Genomic DNA, 21,419 nt, shown 5'->3' on the forward strand with positions numbered 1-21,419 from the left:
CCATGTGGTGGATGATGGACTGTGATTAACAGTATAAAATGAGCCCGTTCTGTCAGGAACTATAACAAATGTACAGTACTAATACATGGTGTTAATAATAGGGTGGATTATGGAAAAAAATACACCAAACGTAAGCTGTGGACTATAGTTAGCAGCAATATTTTGATGATGTTTTTCATTATTTGTAACAAATATTCCACAGTTTGTAACAAATGTTCCACAAGAATACAAGGTGTTGGTGGTGAGGTGATGTATTGAAATTCTGTACATTTTGCATGATTGTGTTGTAAGCTTGCAAATTCTCTAATTACAAAAAAAAAAGCTACTTTAAAAAGAAAGCTAGATTAGCAGATGTGGCTCAAGTGATAGAGCTTTGCCTACCATATGGGAAGTCCTGGGTTCAATCCCTGGGGCCTCCTAGTGAAAAAGAAGAGAAAGCATGCCCATGCCGCAAGCCAGGGCCTGCGTGGTGAGCCTGTGCCCTGTGCAGGTGAGTCATGCAGCAAGATGATGATGCATCAAAAGAGAGACAAGGGGAGAGTCAAGGGGAAGCAAAGCAGAAACCAGGAACTGAGGTGGCACAATGACAGGGAACCTGTTTCCCCATCAGAGGTCTCCAGGATCGAATCCTGGTGAATCTTAAAGGAGAGAAAATGAGAAGAGAAGACAACACAGACAGCAAAAACAGCAGGGCGGGAGGAGGGGAAGGGGGGGTAAAGAAATAAATAAATCTTTAAAAAAAAAAAAGAAGGCTAAAAGATATGATATATAAACCAAATGCAATGAGTGGACACTTTTTGGAACCCAATTCAAACAAATAAAAGAAAAGGCATTTTTAGAACACTGAAAAGAAAAAGAAAAAGAAAAAGAAAAGAAAAACCAGAACATCTGCCTTGGATAGCCTTCCGAATTCCCCTGAGTATGTCACGCTCTGTTGTTCCAAGATCCATGTTAGAAATATCCTCATGTGGATATGAGGGTGATGTGGGTGATGCAAAAAAACTACACAAACGTAAGGCACTGTTACCAGGTCTCAGGCATATTATTACTTTAATTGAACATCGTTCATTGTTCTCTCAATTCCCCATGCGTTCTATCAAATCACAAGACATGACTGAGGAAATAATGAGATATGCCTGGGAATTTAACAGTCCCCCAAAACACACTACGAATTTTTACCTCACCTAGTTGCTGAGAGACCAGCAACAGGAGACACCCAGGCAGGTAAACATCCCAATAGAGTCAATTCAAAACAAGGCCCTTCACGGCAATTCAACCGATTCAGGGGGATAAGAGGTGTTAACAGAAGAGATGGAACTAGAACAAAAGAGAAAAGGAGAAGAGAGGAGAAAAGAAGTAAAAATGAAAAACTAAAATCCTTATTCTGGTGTTTGAGTAAGTACTGAAACATACCAAATTAATTATGTTCAAAGCTTGTTGATAAAATTGTGTCATGGTAAGGATCTGTAACCGGTGGAGGGAAGACAAAAATAATAGAGCAAATTTTCCTTGATTCTGCTTAGGTCTGACAAAAAAAAACCTGCATGGTCACCACATTTTCAACATAAGAGTGATATTTTCATGAGTAGGAGTATTAATATTAGCAATAGTGCTTTTTTGGCAGTCCTTTTATTGTGAGAGCATAAAAGTCTTGAATAGACTGGTACACAGGTGTAAAGGCTTCCTATATTTTTTTTCTATTTACATTCAATATTTTCTTGTCATTCAGTAAAGTACTATATGGTTTGAGACTCAGGATTTCATTTGTGTGTCTTCTAGATACCTGGAGCAATTACTATAAACCAGAGAGTCTACAATTTTTTGCTAATAGTCTACAATTTTGAACTCTGGGGACTCAAAAAGAGTGAATTCCATAGAGGACTTTGGTTCTGGCATATACTTTCTGCTTCACACTGTCTAATTTTATCAGTGTCAATATATTCACACACCTTGCCAGGGATCTAAATAATATTGTTGGTGACTTTAACCTAGGTGAAACAGATACTTTTAATAGTCATACGGTAGGCATGATTCCAATGAACTCTGCCAACCTTTAAAAACCTTTTGTGGCCACATTTTGCAATGGCTTTCATTTTAGTTGTGCCGCTAGAAAGTTAAACAGCTCCCTGCTCCAGTGAATCATTCACTCTATACAAACATTCCAGATAGCTAGGAGTTAGCATGTCAATTTTAGGTTTTGCTTCAAATATTTCTAAAACATACAACTGACTTCACAGTCTTCATTGTGAGTTTTCACGTTAAAGCTTTAGATCTTGCAGCATGACCTCAGGGCTTAATGGCTCCGTCTTGTCTTCCTGGAGACAGTGAACTCCCAGCCCAACCCTAACCTGATTGTTAGTAGATATGCTTTTAGCAGGACACATACTTGAAAGGCGCCTCCTTCCAGAACCTTGCTCTTCAGATTATAATGTTCTTGGAATGTATAGTGCCTGGACTCTGCAATCAGACACAAATTTATTCTGTGAAGTCCAGTCCCTCAGTTTACTTCTCTGAGCTTCCACATCCATTCTGTAAATTAAAGAAAAAATTTCCTACCTCATAGGATTAAAGTTAAATGTGATAACATTTGCTCCTGAGCTCAAAATTCTTCAACAGCTCTCCATTATCTGCACATTTGCATTTAAGGTCGTTTGCATTTAAGGTCCTCCAAGAGTTGGTACTTACTCTCCAATTCTTACTATTCATCCTCCCCTTGCACACTCTCTACCCTCCAGCAATACCGCCTTCTTGCTTCCTGAACACACCTCAGCTCTCTCCAAGCCTTTCCACAAGCTACTTTCTCTGACTAGAGCACCCTACCTCTCTGGTCCACTCGGCTCACTCCAGTTCATCTTTCAAGCCTCAGCTTAGAGGTTTCTCTTCCGTGACACCTCTTCTGATTCCAGGCTGACTTCAGTGCTCCTTCTCCAATGCACTACCATTGTGTCCACACCCCCATTAAAGCAAATACTGTATTATATTTTAATTGTTTGCTTGCATAGCTATCTCTGCATTAAACTGCAAGTCCCCCAAGGTCAGAAACTATGCCTTTCCATTGTGGTTGTCATGGAATCTTGTACTTAGAAGGCTCTGAATAAATGCGAGTTCCCTGTCCCCATTCATTTCTGGGGATCTTTTTCTTACCATAACTCAGGGAAAGTGTACATTTCCAGATGTACTCAGGATAGTTTGGTATTGTTAAGTGAAAATATAACTGTTATTGTTCTTATTTAGAGATTATGATAGGCTTAAGGAGATGTGTATTGCTGTCAAGTTGATAAGGGGTGGACTGTGATGGTTAAGTTCATGTGTGAACTTGGCCAGGGTAAAGCATCCAGCTGCTTGTCAGGCAAGCACTGACCTGATTGTTAACGTGAGTATCTTTTGTGGACTTAAATCATCAGTAAGATGATTACATCTATGACTGATTACACCTACAATCAACCTAGGAGATTGCCTCTAACAGTGAGAGAAGTCTCATCCAATCAGTTGAAGTCCTCAAAAGAAGTGATGATTTCAGCATCCAGAAGAGAGAATTTCCATCTTGACTTTATCCAGCCAACTTTTCCTGGGGAATTTACTGAAAACCTTCATCAAACTCCCCAGCTTGCAGGCTGCCCTACAGAATTTGAACTTGCCCATTCCCACAATTACATAAGACAAATCTTATAAAAAGTTTCATAATATTTACATCATTTATCTTGTCAGTTCTGTTTCCCTGGAGTAGCCTGCCTAATACAGGGAGATAGCTCTTTTCTACCCCTCCCACTACCCATCTCCCAGTTCTCCATCCCTAGCACACATACTAAATGAAACCCCTAAGATATTGCTAAATCATCACCATCCCTCCCTGTTAGCATGAGGGACTGAAAAGATTATAGAAAGAAACTTAAATAAAGTGTTATAAATATTTTTTATAAACCTTTTATTGCATATGGATGCCAACAAGTCCACCTGGCCGTCTTTTTCCCAAGTGTGCATCCATCTCACTACAACCAACAGAAAGGGATTAAGAAATAGGGAAAACCAAAGTTTTATCTTTTCCACAGTTACATCAAGAATATGGCACACAGAGCATGTCTACTATAGTCACACATTATTAAGAACTAAAATGTATTGAACATTTCCCCATTGCCAAGCATTACACTAAAGCACAATTTTCACCTTCAACAGCACTATGAGGTAGACACTGTTATGATCCTCAATTTACATATGTGGAAAGTATAATGTTCAGAAAGGTTCATCAAGTTGCCCATGATCCCACAGCTACTAAGAGTTGGAGAGGACTCAGATGCAGGCAGTGTGACTTTTGTCTAGAAACTACTAAGCCACAGTTACCAGGTTTGACTAATTTCTACCATAATGATGGTCCAAAGAACCCGCTTCCTCTCTTATCTGTTTAATTTTATTCATTGACACTAGGCATATAATTTCATATAATGAAAATAATAGTCCAGCCCTGTTTCATGTATTTTAGAGCTCGTGAAGAAGAGAGAAAACAAGCAAACAAACAAAACCAAATTTTGATAGCTTGGAAAGGAAAGGAATTGGTACCATGAGCAGGAAAACAGGAAGAACCTACCTTAGGTGATATTGATGGTCAGAAATGGGCTCTTTGGAAAGTAGGCGTTTAAGGTGAGACCTGAAGGAAGACAAAGAACCAAACAAGAACCAGATATGCAGGAGCCAAAGAGATTTCCAAGAGAATAAGCTGCAGCATCAAAGCAGGAGGGAGCCTAGAGCCTGCTGGGGTGGAAAGAGGCCCTTTGTCCCTGCAAGAGTGAGGGAATGTCACATAATCTGGAGGTGCAGGTAAAGGCTTCAGCATGGAGGCCCTCCCTGGATGCAGTAACGGTTTCAGGGGGAAGGAATTTACACAAGAAGTGAAACTCCTGCCTGCTGGGTACAGAATTAACTCAGAGGGGGCCAAAAAGGTTAGAAAGAGTAGAAGAGAAAACAGGCAAACTGAGTGGATAACCTGCAATATTTAACGTTTTAGAAAATAAAAGGGATCTGATCTTGTTTTAGAGGTGGTCAGAAGAGAAGAGGTTGTGGTTGAACTAAGGAGGAAGAGGAAAAAAAAAAACAACCTCAGACAGGAGCCTGGAATGGTTTCAAGGAGGGAAAAAAGCAGGCTAATTAACCCCCAAGACATTTAGGGGAAAAAAAAAAGAAAGAAAGAAATGTTTACTGGGATATTTGGCAGGAGCCTGGGAAGTGAACTCCCAGAACAAAGAATCAAAGAAGGGGTGTTTGTCTTAACACAACCACCATCTTTTATGTAAATCTGGGGATGTTTTTTTTTTCTTTGCATGCTTTAATAGATGTGAAGAGACCCCCTACTGATATGGTAGAACAGGCTACAAATGAGAAAGAAACCCATGTTTATTTTACTCTTTAAAAAAACATCTAATGCCTGAGGAAGTTCAAAATCTAGAATCTCACTCCAGACTTTCAAGGGAGTTAATCTATGTTGTAATCTGTAGTTTTACAGGCAGCTCCCCTGCAACTTTTTAATTAGTTTAAAATTCCCAGGAGAAACAATTAATGAAAGTGTCTGTGAATTATTTCAGGAATCCAAAGTTGAGAAATACAATGTGACTCTGACTCTTGTGAAATTGAGATAGCAGAGTGGAGCCAGAACACAAAAACCAGTTAGGAATTGTAACCGCCTCTGGTGTTACGTCACAGCCTGACTGGGAGCAGGGCTGAAGGAAATCGCTTGGTACAAATTCAGAAACAATAGTTCCTAGTTCCGCGGAACTTGCGCCAGCAAGCCTGTAGCTAGATTTCTTCCTGTTTGCAGGCTGACACCAGGTTGTCTCCAAAGGGATTTGTGGTCTGCGTTTTGCATTTTCTGTGCACGAGATCAGGAATACATTTCTTGTGCTGACTGAGACGCAACTTTCTGTCTGGACCAGTACTCTGGTGTCTGATAAGAATGGCCTTAAACAAGATGGAGGATTTAAAAATTAAGGAAATGGAGCGCATAACTGTGGACTATGTGGAGGGAATTCTTCAGCCCACACCCACCTGTGAAATCTGGGATCAGATCTGGAACTTCCAAGCAAAGCCTGATGATTTGCTTATTTCTACCTATCCTAAAGCAGGTAGGTGGAAGGGGGCCGAGATGGAGTGGGAAAGAGTTAGGATGGTAAGTGGGAAAGATGTGTTAATAATGAAATAAAGAAATGTATCTCCTGGGTTTAAGTGGAAAACTGTTTACTGAGCAGAGTGATATGGCAAAGGCACGTACTGTTGAAACAGAAAGGAACTGCACAAAAATTTTAAAATGGCCTACAAATTTTAAGAATTTAAGACTTTGGATGGTGCACAAATCTTTTGCTTCCGCGGGAGAGAATAAATGAAAAAGCCAAGAGCCAAAGGACTAGATTTGTTTGTTTGTTTCCAATTAGGCCCTTATTGCAGAGCTTGTTAAAAACCTGCTTTGTGAGTGTTAGAAAAAAAGGAGATCCCCAGGCAGAGTTAAAAGGAGGAGAATTTTGGTTCTGCAATGCTGATTTCACCTTAACAGCCCTCAAAAGCCCTCAGAGCCTCCAGTCTCAGACTCCTAAAACTACTCTTCCGATTTCTATCTTCCTTCTTGGAATGGTGTGAACCCGCTTCCTTATAATCAGTTTAATAATATTGTCTGTAGCAGTAAGACTAACTTGAGCCCAGCCACTGCAGGATAAAACTGTGGGGATGAGCAGGGTGAAAGGGTTCTCTACAGATCTTTCTGCATATCTACATATATACTAATAAAGCAGTCTTTGACCCATCGCTCAAATGCGTATACATTTGTTGTTTGCAAATCAGACTCGCTGTCAATAACTCCTGTTTCCTCCCCACCATCCAAAATCTAAATCAAAACAGTTTGAGATTGTATGTTCCCATCCCTCTTGCCACTTTCTCTCTGAAAATCCTAGCAAAAGGCCCTGCAGGCTGCTGGCGGGAGGGGAGCCTTGACTGTGGAGTATTCCTGGCCTTTTCTTTGCCTGTTATTTTCATATTTTACTTATCAGAAGCTTGTTCAGGATTAAACTTTTCTAAATGTAAATTTCTAAACGTAACCGCAGGGTAAGATTATATCTCACTGCCTTAATTTCACCCTAAATTCCACAATCCTACTTGATTATCAATTCAGTACATTGTTTAATAATCATGTCTTCACCTACCAAATGTGAGCATTAAAATTTGGCTCACGTAGGAGTTTTATGGATGTTAATGAGATTTTGAACAATAAAAACAAGTAAATACTTGCCAGGGAAAGTAATAATTAATCACTAAAACCCCATACATCAGTAAAGGTTATTTTGGAAGAAGAAACAAACATAGATGATAAAAATCATGGTCTAAGAAACACCTACATTTTTAAAAAGAATAATGCCATTTACTCTGTGAATGAGCCAAGAAAAAGAAAATCATAGAATTGTTGACACCTAAAAGATGAATTGAAAAGCCATTCACCTAATCCCTGAACCTCTAGGTGACGCTTAAATCTGTCCCAATGTTAGTCCATGGTTAAAAAATCAGGGTAAACAGGGAAGTGGACTTGGCCCAGTGGTTAGGGCATCCGTCTACCACATGGGAGGTCCAAGGTTCAAACCCCAAGCCTCCTTGACCCGTGTGGAGCCAGCCCATGCGCAGCACTGATGCGCACAAGGAGTGGCCTGCCACGCTGGAGTGTCCCCACGTAGGCGAACCCCATGCGCAAAGAGTGCAACCCATACAGAAAGCCACCCAGTGCGAAAGAAAGTGCAGCCTGCCCAGGAATGGTGCTGCACACACGGAGAGCTGACACAACAAGATGATGCAACAAAAAGAAACACAGATTCCTGTGCCGCTGACAACAACAGAAGCAGACAAAGAAGATGCAGCAAATAGACACAGAGAACAGACAACTGGGGTGGGGGGAGAAGGGGAGAGAAATAAATAAATCTTTTTTTTTAAAAAATCAGAGTAAACACATAAAACTAGCACAAATGACTCTAACTTTGAACAGATAGCTAAGAAGCTTGTTCCTTTGTCTTGTAATAAAAAATAGTTGGTTCCAGAAAATAGAGACCAGCTCATCTAGAATAAAAGACCATAATTATTATTTTCTTATTTATTGTTCTCTAGCCTATGCCCTTACTGTAGACCGTATGAGAAATGGGATCAGTAATGAGAGTTGATGAACACAGCAATAATCACCCAGATCCAGGAAGCAGGACTATTAAAACCATTTCAGGGAAGCTGATGTGGCTCAACTGATAAAGCGTCCGTCTACCGTATGGTGGGTCCAGGGTTCGGTCCCCAGGGCCTCCTGACCTATGTGGTGAGCTGGCCCACACGCAGTGCTGCCACGCTCAAGGAGTGCTGTGTCACGGAGGGACGCCCCAGTATAGGGGTGCCCCATGCACAAAGGTGTGCACCCCGCAAGGAGAGCCACCCGGTGTGAAAAAAGCACAGCCCACCCAAGAGTGGCGCCACACTCATAGAGAGCTGATGCAGCAAGATGACGCAACAAAAAAAGAGACGCAGATCCCCAGTGCCACCCGATAGTGCAAGCGGATGCAGAAGAACACACAGCAAATGGACACAGAGAGCAGACTATGGGGGGGAAGGGGAGAGAAATAAATAAAATAAATATTTTTTTAAAAAAACTATTTAGAAAGCCATTCTAAAATTCTCCAGCATTTTCCTCACATGGATGTTGTCAGAAAGTCTTGAATAATAAATCTCTCTCAAAGGGTAAAGACTTAGTTGGTAGAGTACTATATCAGTCAGGATTCAGAACAGGACACAGAAACATCTAGAAAATGGGAGACAGGGGCCCTTCTTCCTGTGGCAGTATGGCAGTGAATATGAAGTTGCTTGGGTTTAGGGCACTGGGCAGTGGAATGGAAAATGGCCTTTGCAAAAATTCATATCTGTTGGAATTAGCCTCAGCTGCCACTACCTTGGGAAGAAGTGTGACCTCCACCTCCCTCCTGCCTTCCAGATTTCAGCTTCATGCATCTCATTGGCCATCTCATGGTAACATTCAGAGCCTTGTCAGTAAGGGCATCTAGGAAAGGCACATTTAGCCTTCCAGCCCCTCAGAGAAGGTGAAAACAGAGAAGAGGGTACTAATGAATACTGAGGGGTAATAGTCAATATCAAGCCCTGGCACTAGTCATTATTCATTCAGCCATCATATATGGCGTGTATTCTGTGTTTCAGCTCCACGCTATGTGCTTAGGAAACAGAGAGCTTGAAAATCTCATATTTATTACTCTTCAGAAGCTTACAATCTGGTGAGAAAGACCTTCAAGTCCTTTCATTCTGCCTTCCCTAAAGACAGCACAGCTACATCAATAGTATGACAACCCAAATTAGTGGTTGTGACAGAAAAATAAAAATAAATTATATATTTATCAATCTAATGTCTGTTCCAACAGAGTTTTTCTGTAAAAATTTAAATTATGATAGCACAAGGCATAAAGAACAATGTTTTCTGAATTCCATCATAAACCAGCTATAAAATTCACCTAGACAGGGGAGTGGGTATAACTCAGTAGCTGAGCCCCTGCTTCCCAGGTATGAGGTCCTGGTTTCAATCCCCAGTGCCTCCTAAAAAAAACTTAAATTCATCTGGATGTTGCAACAAGTATTTGATCATATTTTAAGGAATGTATTATACTACGTTTCTATGTGATCTTATCTTACATGTGGAATAAGGAACAACATGGACTCAGGAGATCGTAGACTTAATACAAAATGGAGGTGAGGTTGAGAAAAGTAAACGAGCACCTACTCATGTACGATTTCCTTTCATTGAATGGATAATCCCATCCATTGGATCTGGTGAGTACTGAATAACCACACTTGACTACAGTCCTGATCAATGACTTAGAACTTTTACTATCAAAGAGGTCTCTCAAGTTTCTAGCATTCAAACAATTATTGATGAATTTTATGACTTTGTCTTTTTAAACTACGTCTGGCCATTTCTATATTACAGACATGTTCAAACAGAATTATTGTTTTAATAGAAGTAACTTAAATTTTGACTATACAATTGGAAATTAATTTTACTGTGGGGAAAAAAGTCAATTTAATAAATTAATTTTTTTTTAAAGAAATTAATTTTAATCCACAAGAATGAGCCCAAACAGGATAATCCACTGTGGAAGATTTTAGGTTTTTAGATTTTTATTTAGTTGGTTGGTTGGTTGATTGGTTAGTTAGTTGGTTGATATTACCAGGAATTGCTCTAGCCCAAAAATTTCTTAAAGGATAGACATAGTTTCTCAGATCAGATCTACCAGTTACAGGGCTCTTGCATGTTCGTTCAATTTTTCCTAAATAAGTAGTAATGGAAGCAGCAAGAGTTTGAAGCAAATAGAGAAAAACAGTAGAAAATTATCAAAAACTAATTTTGCAGGTTTGGAACAAGCTAATGCAATGCCCTCACCCCGGATCCTGAAAACTCATCTTCCCATCCACTTGCTGCCTCCATCCTTCCTAGAGAAAAATTGTAAGGTAAAGAGCAAAAGGAATTCAAAGTTACACTCCTTAGAGTAGACCTCACTCAATTTCCTCTTAAACACATCACTTGATGGTGAAGGGGGAAAAAAACCTAGTCCACCTCTTTACATTAATCAATATACAAATTGATAGTTTTACTTTTCACCTCTCATAAAAGTCAGGGTCACAAGACTATAGCCTCAAGAAAAAATTCATCTGTACCACATGTATCTTCCCAACATGACTGATCTGGGTAATAACTATATATAGTTCTAATCCTGTTTTTGCTTCTTACCTTCCTCCCACCATTCCCAGATAATCTATGTAGCAAGAAATCCCAAGGACAATATGATATCCTACTACCATTTCCACAGGATGAATAAAGCACTTCCTGCTCCAGGAACCTGGGAAGAGTATTTTGAGACTTTTCTGTCTGGTAAAGGTGAGAGAATTAGCTGTGTTTCCTTTCTTTCTCAAAATTCTCAAACACCCTAAAAAGAAAAATTCATTTTCTTTCAACAGGAGGGTCTCTGCCTCATTAGTATGAAGGAATCATGAATGTGATAGTCTTCTTCTCTTAAGTAATTCTCCTTTCAGTGGAATATTTGTGTTGGTTGAACTTATGGCACTTATTTCTCTGTTTTTCATGCCTGTTCCAGTGTGCTGGGGTTCATGGCATGACCATGTGAAAGGATGGTGGGATGCCAAAGCCCATCATCGCATTCTCTACCTCTTCTATGAGGACATGAAGAAGGTAAGAGACAGTGTGGTCTAAAGCGATTTCATTTGACCATAAAATATTTAAGTCACAATGGATTGACTCCATCAGGGACTCATGGATTGAAGCAGAAAAGAAAAAATTGTTGTTCATAGTTGGCTAAAGTGGCCCATTCAGCAAAATGTACATGGAATATCATGAGTTTATGCATTGCATGATCTCACTGGCAACTTCCTGGTGCTCTGGGGTATGGTGCACCTTTCCCCAGTGGGAAAACTAGTACTAAATGTAAACATTTTAAAAGTTTTTTCCTTGCATGCATATTTTAAAATTCAGTTTAGAAAGGGAAAAAAAAAAAACGTTCTTAGCCTGAATTTGTTTTTTTAAGGCACTTGAGGAACATCATAGCTTCCAGAAACAATCTAAGAATGATGGTATAGTATAAAAAACACTAATGATTTAGAGTCAAAATTCCTGGATTCAAGTCCTGGCTTTAACACCTACTATCAATTATTCTTGCTAAAGACACTTAAGATCAGAGAGTATTTCTTTGAATGCAAAATGAAGAAAATAATATATACTCCTCCAAGATGTGTTGGGAGAAGTAAATGAAATGATGTTCATGAAGTTCATTGTAAATGATTATCCACTCAGCTAATTTCTGTGACTCCACCAAAAACAGATCTATAAAGAATTTCAGTATCTGTACTTGAATTTATCCTGGAAACCATTGTACTTAAAAGTGTTTCACAGGTGAGTTGCAGTGGGCTCTCAAAGCCCACTCCAGGCCTCCTAAATAGAATCTGCATTTTAACAAGATTCCCAGGTTATTAGTGTGTATAGTGATGCTTACATGCACTTTCTCTAAGGTTCAGTTACTGCTGTGCCTTACCCATTTATTTTTACAAAATATCAAAGAAATGGAAAACAATCATTTTTATATCTTTTTCTTAAACAGGAAAGTTACTACATTTCCAGGATTCTCAGAAACACAGTTCAAAAAGCTATCATAATAACCTGAGATTTTCAGTATAAAATTCCCTCATTCTTTGCGTTTACTTAGTACAAAAGTGTTGAAACTCTACAGAGGGCACCAAAAAAAACCTGACTGAAAGGAAAACATACAGAAAGAGGCTGTCATTGTCCACATCCTGAGGAAATATATAATATTTCAATTATATGGGCTATTTTAGTTCAGAGCATTATCTAATCAAAGAATTCCAGATATAGATAATCAAGGAATATTATGGTGGAGAATTGTGTGTTATAAGGAAAATATTGTATATTTTTCTCTTTTGAGACTGGTGTCAAACTGAGGGGATCATAGAAGAAAGATGCTATTAAACTTAGAATAGGAAAATTCCATGTAGGTGATGCCCTACCATATGTACCATGGCTGTATGAAATGGAGGATATGGCCCTAGGAATGGGACCCTTTTGATGGAGAAGATCCCACTGTATTATGAATGTCAGGAAGAAATGTTGTTGAAATAAGCAATCTAGTAATTTAATATTTATGTTAATCATGTTCTAGAATATTCCCCTAAATATCATGTGGTGGAATGTTCACACAAAGTTCACAGTTCTCAGTACTCTTTCTGATTCCTAACTCCCCACCCCCCTCAGTCTGTATGAGGCCAATTAAATTAAGCACTTTTGACATTCATGGTTTTAAAACAGAAGCCCATTTATAGACATAGCTGTCAGGATAATCCTTCTAGTACACACCTCCGCCCACCCCCACCCCCCCTAGAAATTGGAAACTTCCCACAGCCATAGCTTTGCAGCGTTGTATGTCCATCTAATGAGGAAACATTGGGCTTAGGCTCCTCTCAGAGAAACCTAATCATCTGCTCATGCTGAGGAGCATAGCTGCCAGCTGTGGGTGCCTCTTGGGACCTTAAAAACACCCTCTCCTCCTCACTTGCCACCACTGTAGTAGCCTCATCAATGTCAGAAAAAGTAGACAGTCCCCTTTTGGTCAGGTCTTAAATCTTCTGCCCCTATGCTTCTGGAATGTTTTTGTTCTTACCATTAATTTATGATATCTCCCTGTTAGACATTTAGCTGACCAAGACCTCTCCCATAACTGATTTGAACAGGACCTTTGACACATTTCCTTCCAACAGAGTGTTACCCAATCCTGGCGAACAGTCCACTAACAGCCCATTTGATGCTTACACATTAGAGAAATAAATGCACAATAATTCCAATTAATAAAAAGAGAACAATATAGTTCACTATTTCAAAATTGGTCATATTTGGCAAGTTGGGCATTTTTAAGATTTATTTTAAATATTAACTCCTGACATAATACTGGTTACTGTCATTCATCTATTTCAAAATTCTCTTTACACTGGTTATTTTATACCAAGTTTTTACTTTTTTCACTTTCATCATAGAACCCAAAGCATGAAATTCAGAAGTTGGCAGAATTTATTGGGAAGAACCTAGATGATGAAGTTCTAGAAAAAATTGCCTATCATACTTCCTTTGATGTAATGAAGCTGAATCCAATGGCAAACTATACAGCAGTTCCTACGAAAGTCATGGACCATTCCATTTCTCCATTCATGAGAAAAGGTTTTTATGTTTTCTTTTTGTCATAATACTAAAATAATTGTCCAATATTTCACAACATATGGGTGTTTTCTTTTCTATGGCTAGGGAAAATAAGATATTTAATGAATTATTCTGGAAAAGAAGTATTTAAGAAACCACTAATGAAATATAAACAATGCTTAATTAGACACTACTTTTATTAGTCAGCCAAAGGGATGTTGATGCAAAATACCATAAATCTTTTGGCTTTTATAAAGGGTACTTATTTGGGGTAGAAGCTTACAGTTACCAAGCCATAAAGCATGAGTTATTGCCACGATGGTTACCAAAGTCTGTCAAGAGTTCGGTTTTCTTGGGTTCCTCTCTTCTCCCAGGGCTCTGTTTCTCTCTAGGTCCAGGTGCTGTGCTTTCTCTACAAGGCCAGCTGTAGACTATCAGGTGAACAGGTCTGTCTCTCTCCCCAGCGCTTCTGCCGAGTTTAAGAAGCCATCTCTATTCCTCTGTGTGTTCACTTCCTGGGCTCCAGTTCAAAATTCCCAATTCTGTCCTTCGCTATGACTTTTCTCTGTGACTCCCCACCCACCAAGGGGCTGATGTGGCCCAATCAAAGACCTAAGCATAATTTTGTCAATTGAAAGTGATACCTCTGACAGACAAGTTTACAAACATAATCCAATAACTATTTTTGGAATTCATAAACAAAGCCAAACTGCTACGCTTCTAAAGAATAAGGTGAAACTAGGTTCTAAATCCAAACCCTTATCACCTTCTCTACAGAAGTCTGGTTGATAAGGTGAAAATATACAGAACTTAGTCAAATGAGGCAAAGAATCCATTTTATAGAGGACTCTATGCTATCAGTTAGAGTCATTCATTCCACAAATATTTATTGAAGGGTTACTATGTACCAAGAACCGGTTTAGGCACTGTTCACATCAGTGAACAAAACAGACAATATTTCATGCTCTCATGGAAATTAAATTCTAGCCATAAACAAAATAAACAAGAAAAATACATAGAATGATAGATAAAAAGAACTATGGGAAAAATAAATTGGAAAAGTAACAGGAATTTTTGGGAGAATTTCAATTGAAGAATTTGGGAGACCATCTTTCCTTCCTAACACTGTACCTTGGGACCTTTCAGAACTAGACCCTTCTTGGTCTGCCTACAGCATGGAAGGTACACACACAGGTACCCACCTTGCCTTGATGTGCAAGAGGGCAAGATATAAACCCTAGTTAATGTGGCTCAGTGAATAGCAGGCTCTCCCTGTCTCACAAATCAGACAAGAAATTCTTCTTCCCTTCAAAATAAAAAAGTAACAGAATGGAAAGGTAAGTGTTTTATCTATACCACCCCTCCTGGAAGATGAAGGAGAAATCACCACACAGAAACAGAAGAATAGAGAAATAATTCCTGTAACAGCCATTGACTCTTTCCCATATGACTGTGTTACAGGAGCAGTGGGAGACTGGAAGAACTACTTCACAGTGGCTCAGAATGAAAGATTTGATGAAGACTACAAGAAAAAAATGGCCAATACCAGTCTAACCTTCCACTTCCAAATCTAGTAAGGAAGAAAAATGGTCTAACCATATATTTGAAAAGTTTATTATCCAGAACAATTGGTTTTAATTCAGGTTCTCAGCCTAGTTTTTTATTGTTTTTGCTGTTGCTCACTCTACTAAAAAAAAAGGATAAAGATATAGAGGTTAAGGACAAGTTGGTAGGAACAGGGGTGGCAAAGTGGAGGGAGTGAGGTTCAGTAAAATTCTAGTTACAACTGTGGTATCATTGATAATTATCATTATATTTAAGTTTTATATAAATCATATCTTGTTAACATAATAAAAGAGCTTCAGTCCTCACATATGAGTACATTAAAGCTCACACGTTAGTTGTGGTGCAAGCTAAGTTTTAAATGCAGTACTATGGCCCGCTCTGTGGAGAGCTGGCCCAGGCCACAGAGAGCTAGCCCACTCCACGGTAAGATGGCTCGTACCATGAGCTGACACAACAGCATGATGCAATTGACAACAACAAAAAAGAGACACAGAGGAAAGACAATGAGAGACACAAGAAACCAGGGAGCTGAGGTTGCTTAAGCAATTGAATGGCTCTCTCCCACATCAGAGGTCCCATGCAGCGAATGGACACAGAGCAGACAGCGAGCGCTGCAGGAAAGGGAGGAGGGGGGGATAAATAAAAATAAGTCTTTAAAAAAATGCAGCATTAAAATGAGAAAATAGTGACTATTTCTTGCAGAAATTTCTAGATGGCCAAGTAAACATCTGTTTCCCCATGAAATCTTTCAGTTTACTTTAGAATGTAATACATCTGTCCCAATCTCTCATCACAGCCTATATATTTAACTAGACTCACTTTCCCACCCCAGGCCAATGCTACAATCCAATCGTGAATTTCCTTTTTCTCTATTTATAGTAGTGAAATATTTTTTTCAAACACCCAAAGATAGAAACCTGGCATCATCTTTTGGCTCATCCTTCTCTTATACCTCCACAATCATATTCTGATTTGTCCGCAATATCGGTTAATTTCATCTCTATGCAAAGTTTCTTATTTCCATTAAACCATTGTTTTCCTTTCTATTCCTATAGTCACCCCCCAGTGACCTCTTCCCTAGACCAATGTAATAGCTTCCTACCCATTTTCCAGTTTATTGTACAAGGTTATTTTCCTGAAATGAGACAGAACGTGTTGCTCTTTAGTTAAATCTTTCAATGATTCTGAATTTTCACTACCTAAACAATAAACCCCAAGCTTCTGTGCCATGAACTCAAAGGCAGCTATAACCATCTGAGTCCAACGTCCCTTTCTAGCTTGATTTCATCCTCCAAACCGTCTTCCTATTTCAGCAAATCACCCTACACCCAGGGCTCTGATCACATCTTGCGGGTTTCTAACCTCCTACTTTTGTTTACGCCATGCTTCTACCTGAAATACTTGCCCTTTGTCCTACTTAATCCAAAGCATATATAACATGCCTCAATAACCAGTGTGAACCCTTCCCATTCCTCTTCCAAAAACTGCAATCCAAAGAGATTGCTTGCTCATCTGAAGTCTTCTAAACTGATATAATTCTTCTGCGATTAAGATTAAAGTGTATTATGCTGTTCATTGTATTTCTATATTGTGGTGATTGTTTAAAATTTAATTTGTTTATTTTTTTCCCCAAGATAGGGACCTTAGTGTATACTTCATTTGTACACCAAACAGGATATAACATGTTCAAAAATAAGTAACTGAGAAAACATTTCAGTCAAGGAAATACAAAAAAAGGGAATATATAAGTATATACTCCCTAATAAATGCAGTCATCTCTTCCTGTATTATCTAATATAATAACTATGAGCCACATGTGGCTACTTCAATTAATTTTTAATTAATTAAAATAAAAGAGGATTACTTAATTAAAATTTAACTATAGAGAATTGTGGGAAGATGGTGGAGTAAGAAGCTCCAAGAATCAGGCACTCCACGAAAACCTTGAATTGGCAGGATCTGTTTTAATCAACTATTTTGGAACTCTGGGATCTAGTGGAACTTTTGCAGGATCCAAGGAAGCACTCGATAAAGAGACTGGTAAATACCAGTGAATTTCACCTCCCATGCAGCAGCTACTATCCCTCCAGCACGTGGCAGAATGGGAGAAAATGTTTGAGTTCAATATCCAGAATACATAAATAATTCCAACAACTCAATAACAAAAAGACAAACAACTCAAATAAAAAATGTATATAGAAATGGCCAAGAAGCACATGAAAAGATACTCAACATCATTAGCCATTAGGCAAATGCAACTCAGAATTATGAGTCACCACATCACACACACACTACCAAGGAAAGAAAGAAGATAATACGTGTTGGAGAGGATGTACAAAAATAGGAGCCTTTATACATTGTTAGTGATAATGTAAAAGAGTGCAGCCTTTGTGGAAAATAGTTTGGCCATTCCTCAGAAAGTTAAAATATAGAATTACTGTATGACTTGGTAATTCTACTTCTAGTTATATATCCAAAGGAATTGAAAGCAGGGATTTGAACAGATGTCTGTGCACCTATGTTCACAGCAGCATTATTCACAATAGCCAAAAGGTGGGAGCAACCCAAGTGTCCATCAGTGGATTAACAGACAGACAAAATGTGGTAGACACACAGAATGGAATATTATTCAGCTATAAAAAGGAATGAAGTACATTTGTATACTGATGTTCATGACAGCATTATTCACAATTGCTAAAATACAGAAACAACACAAGTGTCCATCAACCAATGAATGGATAAACAAAATTTGGTATGCACATAAAATGCAATACTATTCAGCTGCAAGAAGAAATGAAATCGGGATGCCTATGACAACATGGATGAACCTTGAGGACATTATGTTGAATGAAATAAGTCAGAAACAAAAGGACAATATTGTATGGTCTCACTAATGTGAACTAAATGCAAGAGTGTACTCAGAGGTAAACTCTAGAGTATAAGTGACTAGGAGATAGAATGTAGGTTGAGAATGGGAAATCATGCAGGATTTCTAAAAAGGTTTATTGTAAATGTGTGGAAATGAATAGAGCTGGTGTAAACACAGTATAACTCACACTGCTAATTTATAAATTTGTGTGTGGCTGAAAGGAGCAGTCTGTGGACATAAACGTCAATTGAAAAGAAGCTAGAGAATAATCTAGGGAATGTATAATGTAGTGATTTCAGTGGTGGATGAAGATTGTGGTTAATATAAATATAAGGATGTTCTTTTACAAAGTGCTAGGAATATGGTGATACACAGGAAAATTACAACTACTGTAATTTATGGACAGTAGTTAACCAGAACATTATAATATTTTTGCAGCAATGGCAAAGAAGATACTATATCAATTCTAAAGAACAGCAATATAGGGGACTCTAAGGGGGTATGGGGTATTTTCTTTTGGAGTAATGAAAACATTCTAAACTTGACCTAGGTGACAACAGCACAACTCTGTGATGAAAATGAGAGCCAGAGTGTACACTTTAAATGGGCTGTACAAAGCATGAAACAGTAAAACACAGGGAATCCTGTGCTGGAAGATAGACTATGGTTAACAGAAAAAATATGAGAACATTCTCTCATGAACTGTAACAAATACATAGTATTAATAATCGGTTGGGTTGGGGATAAAAGACACCAAAGGTAAGGTACAGGTATACTTAGTAGGAATGTTTTGATGATGCTCTTTTCATGGTTTGTAACAAATGTTTCACAACAATGCAAGGTGGTGGTGGTGAGGTGATGTATAGGAACCCTGTATGATGATATACATGTTTGTTTTGTAAGTTCACAACTTTTACTATATACTTATTGTTTATATGTTCTGTATAAATGATATATTGCAATAAAATTTTAAAAAGGAATAAAATTCTGATACATGCTACAGATATTGATGATCCTTAAAGACAACATGTTGAGTAAAATAAGCCAGACAGATAAGGCAAATATGAAATATTTAGAATAAGCAAATTCAACTGGAGTGACCTCTGACCTACAGTAATAATGTAATATTAATGCATCTATGCCAAAGATGTACTGTGTTGATAATTGGGGGATGTGGAAAAAGCGTGCCAAATGTATGCTGTGGACCTGGTAATAATCTCAGGATATTATCTCATAATCTGTAACAAATGTTCCACCACGATGTGGTGAATTGATAGAGGGGTGTTGTATGGGAATTCTGCACATGTTCTGTAAGTTTACAAACTGTCACAAAAATATGTTTTAAAAATAATAACAGGATAGGTCAGGAGAAAAATACACCAAGTGTAATATAAGGACTATAGTTAGTAGTAAGATTTTGATGATGATATTTCATAATTTGTAACAAATATGTCAAAACAATGCAAAGTGTTGGTGGTGGGTTGATGTATGAGACCCCTGTATGATGTTATGCATGTTTGCTTTGTAAGTTCACTACTTTTACAGTGCACTTATAGTTTATGTATGTTCATGTATAAATGATATAAACAATAATAATAATAGGGTGGGTTGGGGGGAAATATACCAAATGTAAGATACTTTGGTTAGCAGTAATATTTTGAGGATGTTCTTTAATCATTAGTTAAACATGTTTAACAACAATGCAAGATGTTAGTGGTAGGGTGAGTTATGGAAGTCCTGTATGATGTTATAAATGTTTTGTAATGTCGCAACAATTACTTATACACTTATTGTTTATGTATGAGTGATACACTCCAATAAATTTTTTTTAAATGTGTTCATCAATTGTAACAAATGTACCACACTAATGAAAGATGTTGTTAATGGGGGAGAGTTGGGGTGGGGGGTATATGGGAATTCCCTGTATTTTGATATAACATTTATGTGATCTAAATCTTCTTTAAAAATAAAGAAAAAAAATTTTAATGGGGAAAAAAAAAGAATAAGCAAATTCATAAGGGCAGAAAACAGAATAGCTGTTATAGGGTCAAGGGGGAGGGGAAAATGGGGAGTTAATGATTAATGGTATGAATTTCTGTTTGGCATGGTAAAATATTCTAGAAACAAATAGTAGTGAAAGTTATACAACATTGTCAATGTACTTTAATTTCACAGAATTGTACACTTCAAGTTACTTAAAATTATTTTTATATTATGTATATTTTCCCACAATAATTAAAATATCTTAAAAATTTTAAACAAAAAAAAATTAAATTAAAATTCAGTTCTTGGAAACTGATAGAGTATCCGCCTACCACATAGGAGGCCCAGGGTTCAAACTCAGGGCCTCCTGACCCATGTGGTGAACTGGCCCATGCACAGTGCTGATGCACGCAAGGAGTGCCGTGCCACGCAAGGAGAGCCATCCCATGCAAAAAATCACAGCCTGCTCAGGAGTGGCACTGCACACACTGAGAGCTGATGCAGCAAGATGATGCAACAAAAAGACATAGATTCCTGGTACCACCGAGAATGCAAGCGGACACAGAAGAACACAAGGCAAATGAACACACAGCGCAGACAACGGCTGGGGGTGGGGGACGGGGAGAGAAAAAAACAATAAAAATCTTTTTTAAAAATTTGATTCTTGTACTAGCCAAATTTCAAGTGCTCAATAGCCACTTGTGGCTAGTGGTCCATATTGGGCAGTGTGGATTATAAAACATTTCTATCAGAGAAAGTTCTATTGGAAAAGACTGCTCAATTAACAGCAATCCTATGAGCTACAGATAAGAAAAGTAAAGTTCAGAGGAATTAGGTAAATTGCAGAAATTCACATCCCTGGGAAATGTTGGAATATAATTTCAAACACTGTTCTAGTGGCTCCAAAGCCTGGGTTTTTTGGCTGTTTACAGCAGAATGAACCCCTTCCACTCTGTTCCAAGTACAGTTTCACCACAGGTGTCCATCATGATCACTGGCTATCTTGGCTGCCCTACCCCATCTCTGCGCCTGGAAGAGCCCAGAATGGCAAGATATTGGCCATTCCCCACCCCAAATGAAATGAAATTTACAAATAGTCTACTTAAGGGCTCCATTCCTATGTCTAAATGCCCCAAGGTGGACAGAACCTGTAGTAGCCTCCCCATTCAGTGCCACTGCATGTGTCCAGTCTATTATCATTCCTGTATACCTGGGTTCCGGGTGTCC

At 38.4% G+C, this 21,419-nt stretch overlaps 1 protein-coding gene across 3 annotated transcripts; it reads left to right on the plus strand.

Moving 5' to 3' along the window:
• Window positions 1-1,238: 1,238 nt before the first annotated feature.
• LOC101421302 (sulfotransferase 1C4) lies at window positions 1,239-18,898 on the plus strand. 3 transcript variants are annotated; one of them, XM_058278305.2, is made up of 8 exons: window positions 1,239-1,395; window positions 5,574-6,110; window positions 9,706-9,831; window positions 10,412-10,509; window positions 10,810-10,936; window positions 11,154-11,248; window positions 13,615-13,795; window positions 15,236-17,638. In XM_058278305.2, exons 2-8 carry the CDS (start codon window positions 5,942-5,944, stop codon window positions 15,346-15,348), a joined length of 909 nt encoding a protein of 302 aa, XP_058134288.1. In that variant the 5' UTR covers window positions 1,239-1,395; window positions 5,574-5,941; the 3' UTR covers window positions 15,349-17,638. The 3 variants fall into 3 exon arrangements, with proteins under 3 accessions (XP_058134288.1, XP_071064848.1, XP_058134289.1); XM_071208747.1 differs by having other exon boundaries at window positions 1,267-1,395; window positions 5,807-6,110; XM_058278306.2 differs by lacking the exon at window positions 1,239-1,395 and adding an exon at window positions 18,760-18,898 and having other exon boundaries at window positions 5,695-6,110; window positions 15,236-15,347.
• Window positions 18,899-21,419: the final 2,521 nt, after the last annotated feature.

The sequence above is a fragment of the Dasypus novemcinctus genome, chromosome 17 (assembly GCF_030445035.2).
Source record: "Dasypus novemcinctus isolate mDasNov1 chromosome 17, mDasNov1.1.hap2, whole genome shotgun sequence".
NCBI classification, from domain to species: Eukaryota; Metazoa; Chordata; class Mammalia; order Cingulata; family Dasypodidae; genus Dasypus; species Dasypus novemcinctus.

Excerpts from the sequence above, each read along its gene's own strand:
- LOC101421302 (XM_058278305.2), top strand. The coding sequence starts at position 5,942 with ATGGCCTTAAACAAGATGGAGGATTTAAAAATTAAGGAAATGGAGCGC. Across the intron at positions 11,249-13,614 it reads TCTATGAGGACATGAAGAAG|AACCCAAAGCATGAAATTCA; the intron begins GTAAGAGACAGT and ends CTTTCATCATAG. Across the intron at positions 13,796-15,235 it reads TTCTCCATTCATGAGAAAAG|GAGCAGTGGGAGACTGGAAG; the intron begins GTTTTTATGTTT and ends ACTGTGTTACAG.